The sequence below is a fragment of the Trichechus manatus genome, unplaced genomic scaffold (genome assembly GCF_000243295.1).
Source record: "Trichechus manatus latirostris isolate Lorelei unplaced genomic scaffold, TriManLat1.0 scaffold00040, whole genome shotgun sequence".
NCBI classification, from domain to species: Eukaryota; Metazoa; Chordata; class Mammalia; order Sirenia; family Trichechidae; genus Trichechus; species Trichechus manatus.
In genome coordinates, this window is record NW_004443976.1 from 1,169,929 (window position 1) to 1,181,328 (window position 11,400).

General features: G+C 39.6%; 1 protein-coding gene across 1 annotated transcript in view; it reads right to left on the reverse strand.

Annotated features, from left to right (window-relative positions):
• CENPV (centromere protein V) overlaps positions 1–8,487 on the reverse strand; it is a 29,994-nt gene extending 21,507 nt beyond the window's left edge. Inside the window, exon 1 of the mRNA XM_012555441.1 lies at positions 8,375–8,487. Within this exon, the coding sequence (XP_012410895.1) occupies positions 8,375–8,487 (113 nt within the window). The remainder of the gene's footprint in view (positions 1–8,374) is intronic.
• Positions 8,488–11,400: the final 2,913 nt, after the last annotated feature.

Consider the following 11,400-nt stretch of genomic DNA (forward strand, 5'->3'; position numbering starts at 1 on the left):
CTGCCCGGCCGGCCACAGCACCTGGCTGCCGGCCGGCCGGCCGGCCGCCCGCTGGAGGCAGTCCCAGTCCCGCCTCCCGCGCCAGCCCTCAAGGCCTCCACCTGCCCAGCTCCGAGCCTAACGGGACCACTCTGCGAGCTCTCAGCACCCGGACTTCCCAGAGTCCGTTTCAACCTGCGAAGCAGCCTCGTGCCTCTGTGCCTTCCTGACCTGGGCAGTCCTAGGTCAGGCCTGAATTCTCAGCCACATCAGAGCGGGCAGCCTGGGATAACTTCATCTTCAAGATGCGCCTACTGCTGGATAAACAGCAGCCAAAATCAGAGTGCTTAAACTTGGTCTCTCTTGCCAGATTTTAAAACTGTCTGGAGGATATCGATGGTCAACAGATTTTTTGTTTGTTGTAATTAAATGAATAAATGAACCCTGCATCAAGTTCCCTTTATTAAGATTTTGCTGAACACAGCACCAAAGTTTACAGACAAAAATCACAAGAACCACTTACGGAATCTAGATATTTTCTGAACCTATTTCCCTATCTTATTCATATTTGGAAAGAACATTTTACTCATTCTACTTTTTTGATTTCTACTTTAATTTCCTCTTTATTAGATCCGTATTTTGTATTGTTTGCTACAATAAGGATTCTGTAAAGTGATATTATGTATTTTTTTAAAATGACTTCACTTATATGAAAAGACAAGGATAGGCAAATGTATAGAGACCAAAGTTTATTAGTGGTTACCAGGGGCGGGAGGGAGGGGAAAAGGAGTACTTATGGAGTACTGAGTTTATTTATGGTGATGGAAAAATCTCATTGATTAAGGGTAGGGTCACACAGCCAATTAATGTAATTGCTGTCAATAAGTTGTAACCCTATAAAACTAGTTGGATTGGCAAAAGTTGTGTGATAGCTGCTGAGGCTGCTTTATGTACAACCAAACACCTCATGGGATTGCTTCCTTGGTTTGAAGGTTTAGGGTCATAGTTTCATGGGACATCCCTGTTAATTGGCCTAAAAACATGTTGTACCTCCTAGTTCACTGTGTAGTGCCTGGGGTCTTAAAAGCTTTCAAGTGGCCTTCCAAGGTACAACAATTGGTCTCCACCAGAAGCAACAGGGGAAGGAGAGTCAGGAATAGGAGGAGGAAATGGAATGTGTGTCTAATTACCTCCAGGGACAACTGTCTCTTTTGCCTTGAGACCAGAGGAACTGGATGGTGCTCGGCTACCATTACTGAACATTTTGATCAATGATTGTATAGAAGAATCCTGATCAAAAGCTGGGAAATGCAGAACCAATTTTCAAATTATCATGGAATCCAGATTTTCTGGAGCCATGGAGGATGGATGAACACCTGAAACTACTGCCCCAAGATAATCTTTAAACCTTAAACCAAAAATATTCCCTGAAGTCTTGTTAAAACTGAACAATAGTTTAGCTTAACTAGCCAAGAAAGTCTGCCCTGAGCATTATGCTCTTTTAAGATCTATCTATATGGGATCAAATTGACAACAGCAACTTGAAAGAGTAGATAGGAACCTTAGACAGCAGTAAGTTTATGTTAATGGGGGAAGAACAACTCAGAAAAGGAGGGTGAGAATGGTTGCACAACTCAAAGAACGTAAATCAATGTAACTGAATTGTACATGTAGAAAGGGTCGAATCGGTGTATGTTCTGCTGTGTTTATCCTCAACAACAAAAATAAATTATAAAAAATATTAATGACTATAGACTTTCCTCTGAATATGCTTTAGATTTATCCATTAGAGTTTCATGTTAAATGTTCTCTCAAATTTTTCTAGATAATCTGTAATTTCTGTTCTTCCTTTTCTTTCTTTATATTTGAGTTATAATTTACATACAGTGAAATGCAGGTATCTTAAACAGGCAGCTTATGTAACCACCTCCAATTCAAATATACAACATTTCCAGCACTAGAGTTTCTCATATCCCTTCCCATCAATACCCCCAAGCAAGGTGACCACTATTGTGACTTCTATCACAATAGATTAGTTTTGCTCGTTCTTGAACGTCATATAAAAGCAGCATATACTTTTTTCTCTTTTATGTCTGGCATTTTCAGTGAACATAATGTTTTTGAGAATCATTTGTGCTATTGTGTCCATCAGTAGTTTTTTTTTATTACTGTGTAGTTTTCTAAATTGGCCAGTGAAAACCTTATGAATAGCAGTGGAACATGGTCTGATATAGTGCCAGAAGAAGAGCCCCTCAGGTTGGAAAGCACTCAAAATACAACTGGGGAAGAGCTGCCTCCTCAAAGTAGAGTTGACCTTAATGACATTGATGGAGTCAAGCTTTCGGGACCTTCATTTACTGATGTGGCACGACTCAAAATGAGAAGAAACAGCTGCAAACATCCATCAGTAAATAATCGGAACATGGAATGTACGAAGTATGAACCTAGGAGAACTAGAAGTTGTCAAAAATGAAATGAAACACATAAAGATCGATATCATAGGTATTAGTGAGCTGAAATGGACTGGTACTGGCCATTTTGAATCAGACAGTCATGTGGTCTACTATGCCAGGAATGACAAATTGAAGAGGAATCACTTCACATTCATCGTCAAAAAGAACATTTCAAGCTCTATTCCTGAACTACAACACTGTCAGTGATAATATCCATACGCCTACAAGGAAGACCAATTAAGATGACTATTATTCAAATTTATGCACCAACCACTAAGGCCAAAGATGAAGAAATTGAAGAGTTTTACCAACTTCTGCAGTCTGAAATTGATCAAACATGCAATCAAGGTGCATTTATAATTACTGGTAATCAGAATGAGAAAGATAGAAATGAAGAAAAAGGATCAGTAGTTAGAAAATATGGCCTTGGTGATAGAAACGACGCCAGAGATCGCATGATAGAATATTGCAAGACCAATGACTTCTTCATTGCAAATACCTTTTTTCAACAACATAAATGGCAACTATACACATGGACCTCACCTGATGCAGGAAACAAATTGACTACATCTGTGGAAAGAAACAACGGAAAAGCTAAATATCACCAGTCAGAACAAGGCCAGAGGCTGACTGTGGAACAGATCATCAATTGCTCAAATGCAAATTCAAACTGAAACTGAAGAAAATTAAAACAAGTCCATGAGAGCCAAACTACGTCCTTGAGTATATCCCATCAGAATCTGGAGACCATCTCAAGAATAGATTTGCCACATTGAACACTAATGACCAAAGACCAGACGAGTTACAGGATGACATCAAGGATATCATACATAAAGAAAGCAAAAGGACATTAAAAAGACAGGAAAGAAAGAAAAAAAACAAAATAGATATCAGAAGAGACTCTGAAACTTGCTTTTGAATGTAGAACAGCTAAAGTGAACAGAAGAAATGATAAAGTAAAAGAGCTGAACAGAAATGCTCAATAGCCACATGTGGCTAGAGGCTATCATATAGGATAGTGCAAATATATAGAACATGTACATTATTGCAGAATGCTCTACTGGATGGCCCAATTCTAGATATTAATCCTTGTGAGTTATATGTGTTACAAGTATCTTTTCCAAGTTTATGGCTGGTCTTTTCACTGTCTTTATTGGGTATGTTGATGAACAGAAATTCCTAATTTTAATGTAGTTGATTTTACCAAGGATTAATGAAGTCTCTTTACCTATATTTCCTTCTAAAAAGTATAAAGCTAAAAAGTAGATTTCCTTCTAAAAAGTATAAAGCTTTGACTGGGTTTAGTATAAAGCTATTTCTGGGTTTAGTGTGGAGTACGGATCTAGTCTCATGTTTTCCAATTGTCCCAGCACCATAGTGTCTTCTTCCCTCACTCTTTGTATATTAGATTTTTATACATGCATAGCTCTTTCTCTGAGCTTTCCAGTCTAATCCTTTAATCCTGAGCCAATCGCATTGTCTTAATTTTTATAACTTTATAATGTAATAAAGGTCTGATATCTTGGTTCTTCAGGAATATATTGGCTGTTCTTAGTCTTTTGCACTTCCATATAAATTTTAGTTTCACTTGTCAAGTTACCCAAAAATCTTGTTGCAGTTTGGATTGGAGATGCATTAACGCTATAGATTGATCTAGAAAAAACTGACATCTATGTGCCAGACACTGTTCAAGGCCCTGGGGATGCAACAGTGAACAAGACAGAAAAAGGAGCGATGGTTGAGCAGTACAATTCTTGAACAGGTTTCAGTGGCGCTTCCAGACTAAGATGGACTAGTAAGAAAGGCCTGGAGATGTACTTCCAAATACCAGCCAATGAAAACCCTATAGATCACAAGGGTCCAATCGCTAACCAGTCATGGGGATGGCACAGGACCAGGTGGCGTTTAGTTCAGTTGTGCACAGGATTGTCAAGAGTCAAGGGCACAAACAAAAATAGTGTAAACCAATCCATGCAAGAGCTGCACTTCCTCCTGCTCCAGCTCATCTCCACTATCCTCTCTCCCTCCGTGCTCCAGCCACACTGTCGTCTGCCATTCAGCTCACCAAGAATTCTCCCACTGTGGTCTTTGTTGAAACCCCACTCACCAGATATTGGCATGGCAGGCTTCCTCACTTTAGGTAATTACTCAAATAGCCCCTTTTCAGAGGAGCTATAATGCTGTCTAAAACAGCAACAGCCATATTTCTCTAACACTTGCTTTATTTTTCTCCATAGTACTCATCACCACCTAAGATAGTAAATATGTATTTGGGTGTGTTTTTTTTTTTAAAAAAATAAACAATATGAACTAGGAACTGTGTCTGTCTTGTTTACTGTTATATCCTCAGGGCCTTGACCTGTGCCTGGAACGCAACCAGTACCAGTAACCATGGAGTCGATTCTGACTCATGGTGACCCCATGTGTATCAGAATAGAACTGTGCTACATAGGATTTTCAATGGCTGATTTTTTGGAAGTAGATCACCAGGTCTTTCTTCTGGGGTGCCTCTGGGTGGACTTGAACCACCAACCTTCTGGTTAGCAGTCGAGCCCTTAACTGTTTGTGCCACCCAGGGACATAGTACCTGTTGCCATCGAGTTGATTCTGACTCATAGGACATAGTAGGCACTTAAAAAATCTGTTGAATGAATGAAGGAAGAAAGACCAGGCAAATGATCAAGAGGCCTTTGCAAAATTTTAGGCAAGCCCTCCAGGTTTGTACCATGAGCCCATAACTGTCTAAGGCCTTAGAAATATTCGGTTAGTGACTATCCATTACAATAAAAAATCCACTGAAAATGGCCACAATCCCTGCAGATTTTTCAAGGAGAATAATATTTAAGCACCTGATGATTTTGGAGTCCTACTTGCAAATATACACCACTCATCTGTCAGTTTGTCATACTGTGGCAACTTGAGGGTTGCTGTGATGCTGGGAGCTATGCCACCAGTGTTTCAAATACCAGCAGTGTTTAAAAGATCAGACTTACTGGTCTGATAGAGACTGGAGAAATCCTGAGAGTATGACCCCCAGGCACCCTTTTAGCTCAGTAATGAAGTCACTTCTAAGGTTCACCCTTCATCCAAAGATTAGACAGGCCCATAAAACAAAACAAGACTAAATAGGCACACCAGCCCAGTGGCAAAGACAAGAAGACAGGCGGGGACAGGAAAGCTGGTAATGGGGAGCCCAAGGTCGAGAAGGGGAGAGTGTTGATATGTTGTGCGGTTAGCAACCAATGTCACAAAACAATATGTGTATTAATTGTTTAATGAGAAATTAATTTGCTTTATAAACCTTCATCTAAAATACAATTAAAAAAAAAAAAAGAACAAATAACCAACAGGGTCACCCGAGGTCGACAGGTTTCAGTGGAGCTTCCAGACTAAGTAAGAAAGGGCTGGCCATCTGCTTCTGAAAATTAGCCAACAAAAACCTTATGAATCACAACAGAGCATTGTCTAACTTGCTTGTTTTGGAGCATCAGGAGGGATCAATTGCTGGAGGAGGACATCATGTGTGGTGAAGTAGAGGGCCCCGAGAGGGCGAGGGAGAATGTCGGTTAGATGAATTAACACAATAGCCACAACAATGGACTCGAACATGCTTGGAAATCCTAAGAATGACGCAGGACCAGGCAGCATTTCATTCTGTTGTACATAAGATTCCCATGAGTTGGAGTCAACAACAGCTATCTATCTGTCTACATGCAAATATGTCATTCATCATACTTCCATTTGAAAGTCTGGGCAGATTGATTTTAACTAATTCTAATTTATATATATTTTCTTTTATGGATTACATTCATAGCATCATATATAAGAAGTCTCTGTTTGAACAGATCAAGGGGATACTGCATGGTTTAAAGTTAAGTGTGCATCAGGGTTGTATCCTTTCACTGTACTTATTAAATCTGTATGCTGAGCAAATAATCCAAGAAACTGGACAATATGAAGAAGAACGGGGCATCGGGATTGGAGGAAGACTCATTAACAACCTGTGATATGCAGATGACACAACCTTTCTTGAGAATTTGAAGCACTTACTGATGGAGATCAAAGACTACAGCCTTCAGTACGGATTACATCTCAACATAAAGAAAACAAAAATCCTCACAATTGGACCAATAAGCAACAACATGATAAATGGAGAAGAGATTGAGGTTGTCAAGGATTTCATTTTACTTGTATCCACAATCAACACCCATGGAAGCAGCAGTCAAGAAATCAAACGACGCATTGCATTGGGCAAATCTACTACAAAAGACCTCTTAAAAGTGTTAAAAAGCATAGGTGTCACCTTGAAGACTAAGGTGCGCCTGACTCAAGCCATAGTGTCTTCAATCGCCTCATATGCATGTGAAAGCTGGATAATGAATAAGGAAAAATGAAGAAGAATTGATGAGTTTGAATTATGGTGTTGGCGAAGAATATTGAATATACAATGGACTGCCAGAAGAACCAACAAATCTGTCTTGGAATAAGTACAGCCAGAATGCTCATTAGAAGCAAGGATGGTGAGGCTTCGTCTCACATACTTTGGACAAGTTATCAGGAGGGCTCAGTCCCTGGAGAAAGACATCATGCTTGATAGAGGGTCAGCAAAAAAGAGGAAGACCCTCAACGAAATGGACTGATGCAGTGGCTGCAACAATGGGCTCAAGTATAGCAAAGATTGTGAGGATGTTGCAGGACTGGGCAGTGTTTTGTTCTGTTGTACACAGCGTTGCTATGAGTCGGAACTGACTTGATGGCACCTAACAACAACAGCAGATAATAGTAGAAGTAGTATTAGGGCATCTTTCTCCATCCCACCCCAGGAATCACAAGACTCTAGAGTGTGAAATTAAAGTCTGTTACCTCTAGCCTTGACTGGAACCTGTCAGAAATCTATGATGGAACCACACTGGTGTATTGGTGGTGTAATGATGGTAGTTGTCACTCAGGGTTATGAGTCATCTACAGTCGACTCCTCTCTTTTATACCCCCATTCTACTGATCATGTAATTCTACCTTAGCATCTGTAACTCTTTGATAAACTCATTTGTCTTCTTGTCAAAATAAATAAATAAGTCTCTACCTACCCCAGGTCCCAAAAATCTCTCTTGTACTTTCTTTTAGAAATTGTATAGATCTTCATTACATTTAGGTCTATGATCTATTTTAATTCTGTGTATGGTGTGAGGTAAAAGTCTAAGTTTATTTTCTTTTGTTTATTTATTTGTTTTTGCATATGGATATCCAATTGATCCAGGCAATTCATTTAAGACTATCCTTTCCCCATTGAATTGCTTTGGTGCCTTTGGTGAAAATCAATTGCTTATAGAGGCAGAGCCAACACGGCACTATAGACAGAAGCACCACACCATCCCTCCATAGCAAAGACTCAAAAAACTAGGTAAAACAGAGACAAAATGTCAATCGTGGAACCCTAAGCATCAAATGAAGAGATAAAGAATTCAACCAAGCATAAAATGGAATAAGAAACTGACAGAGAACAGAGAGTGAGGAGAGTTAGGAGTGGCGGTCCCCTATCAACTAACAAAGCACAGATCCACCATCTTGGACTCCTGTTGGAGATCAGCTGACAGGGAGTACAGGAAAGCAGATTTGTGGAGCTCTGAGCAGGAGACAGAGCACCTGGTAACCAGGGAGACACACTTTCCCACCACCCACCCTGTCTCCCCCTGCTCGACTTTTGCTGCCTCCTGATGGGCCGATTCCCAACTTCCTGGAGGGCTGACTCTCAGCTTCTTGTTGTGCCAATTCTCAGCTTCCTGGCAGACCAATCTGCTCTTCCCAGCAGACTGCTACCACAGCATCGGAGGCACCATTTCTGTCCCGTACAGATTCGCCCTGCCCAAACCGGCCGGCTTCTTCACTGCCATTTCTTTGTTGCTGGCATTGTTTTTCTTGGCCTCTTTTGGTTTCCTCCCTACCTTTCACCTCCTTCCTCTCGAACACCTAACTCCATGTGCCATCTTTGCTTCTTGTTGACAGGATGTGAAGCGCTGCTCAGCTGGGGAACTGCTTCCCCGGCCTGCATGGTCATGCTAGTGGTATCCCTGGGGACCTTTTTGTTTTTCTTTTTTTTTTTTTGTTTCTTTGTTTTCTCTTTCTTTTTTCCTTTTTATCTTTCTTCATTTCTCAGTTTCTCATCTCTTTCTACTTATCTTCTTTTCCTGTCTCCTGAATACCTGGTCCTGTGTATCACCTCCACTCCTAGCGAGGCTGTACTGTGCAGCTTGGGAGCCACTTCCTTGGTCTGTGCAGCTGACTGGTGGGATCCCTGGGGACATTTAAAAAATATATATTTATTTATTTTCTTTTTGTTTTTCTTCTTTTCTTGGTTTCTTTTCTCTCCACTAAAACGGCAAGCTCTCTCAGCATTTTTTCATTTTTTTTTGCTCCTGTTTCTCTCCTCGCTCTCTTCTTTTCCATACCCAACCTAGCTCCACACATCACAACCTCCCCCTACCCCTCCCTCTTACCTATCTGCACCATGTGCTGAACATTGCACTCCTGAGCTACACAGGCAGGACCTATTAGAACCTGCCCTGCACTGACCACTGGCTCACTTTGTTGTCCCCAGTATGTGCCACAAACAACCCATTCCAGCCCCTCCCCTTCAGCTGGACCTGCCCTACTGCACCGTAGCTGAGTGACTGGCCATGCCCATTGGACAAGGAGGTGAAAAATATCATGTCCACAGATTAGCAAACAACAAACAATGCACAGCCGTCTGCTCAGACATAACCTAATAAAACAAAAAAGCAGGATGAAGCAAACAAATGTACAATCAATAAATAAAGAAAATAACTACTGACTGTCCTGAAGACAGCAGACAATATCAAAACATATACAAAAAACAGAAGAGGATGGTTCCAGTAGGCATCCAAAATAAAACACCAGATGACTTTCCAGTAGAAGAAAAGGCACTATAACTACCTGATAGGGAATTCATATCTCTAATATTCAGAGCTATCCAAGAGTTGAAGCAAAAAGCAGACAAAAATGAGGAAAAAATAGACAAATTCATGGAAAATACAGAATAAAAAAATGGAAGAATTCAGGAAAATAATACAGGAACAAAATGTCAACATAAATTCACAACTAGAAATCATACAAAAATAACAATTAGACATCCAAAAGAAAAACAACAAGATTTCAGAAATGGACAGTGTTGTAGAAGGGCTGAGGAACAGGTTTGAAACAATGGAAAACAGGATTAGCGAAATTGAAGACAAACACATGAATACAACTTTATTTGAGGAAAAATCAGAAAAAAGAACAAAGAAACATGAAGAAACTCTGAGAATTATGTGGGATACAATCAAAAGCAAAAATTTTTGAGTGATTGGAGTTCCAGGACAGAGGGAGAAAGTGGAAAACACACAGAGGATCATTGAAGAATTGCTGATAGAAAACTTCCCTAATATCATGAAGGATGAAAAGCTGGCCATCCAAGAAGTTCAACGAACTCCATATACAATAGACCCCAAAAGAAAATCACCAAGGCATATCATAATCACTCTTGCTAAAACCAAAGACAAAGAAAGAATCCTGAGAGCAGCTCAAGAAAAACAAAAAGTCGCATACAGAAGGGAAACAATAAGACTAAGCTCTGATTACGTGGCAGAAACCAGGCAGGCAAGAAGGCAATGGGATGACATATATAAAACCTTGAAAGAAAAAAATTACCAAGAAAAATATATCCTGCAAAACTCTCATTCAAATATGATGGTGAAATTAGGACGTTTGCAGATAAACAGAAATTAAGAGAATATGTAAAAACCAAACCAAACTTACAAGAATTATTAAAGGGAGTCCTTCAGTTTGAGAACAAACAGCATCAGACGACAGCCTGTATCTAGGACACAGGATAGCACCAGCCAGCTACCAACCTAGGAAATGAACTCTCAAGGAGTTAAACCAAAAGATTTACAACAGGGAACCAGAGAGGTTAATCTGCAAATGACAACAATGTCAGAACAATAAAAGAGGAAATAAACAGTGTAGGTATACAACTTTCTAATGGAGAGGAAGGCAAGGCGATACCAAGTAATAATAGACTAGTTCAAACTCAGGGAGATAAGGGTAAATTTCAAGGTAACCACAAAGAAAGCTAATAAACTTACTCATAAAAATAAAGAAGAAAAACATAAAGTCTCAGTAGAAACAAAATTTACAAAAACAAAAGAAATGAAAACAAAATCCACAAACAAAAGGAATTCAGCACAGGAGAGTGAGAGGAACAAAGAAATCATCAGCATCACAAAGAAAAGCACTACAAAATGACAAACAATAAACTCACACCTATCAATAATTACACTAAACGTAAAAGGCCTAAATGCACCCCTAAAGAGACAGAGAGTGACAGAATGGATTTAAAAAAAAAAAAAGGATCCATCAATATGCTGTCTACAAGAGACACATCTGAGAAAGAAAGACATAAACTTATTAAAAATTGAAGGATGGAAAAAAATATATCAAGCAAACAGCCACTAAAAAAGAGCAGGAGTGGCAATACTAATCTCAGATACTAATAGACTTTAAAACAAAATCCACCATAAAAGACAAAGAAGGGCAATATATCATGATTAAAGGGGTGATCCAGCATGAAGACATAACCATAATAAATATCTATGCACCCAATGACAGGGCTCCAAAATACACAAAACAAAGTTTAACAGCACTGAAAAGAGAAATTAACAGTTCCACTAAAATAGTAGGCGACTTCAACACACCACTCTCAGAAAAGGACAGAACATCTAGAAAGAAATTCAACAAAGATACAGAAGATCTAAAGGGAACAATCAGCCAACATGAACTCATGGACATATAAAGAACCCTCCAACCAACAGCTGAAAAGTACACATTTTTTTCCAATGCACATGGAATGTTCTACAGAATAGACACATTTTAGGCCACAAACCAACCCTCAACAAAATCCAAAACACTGAGA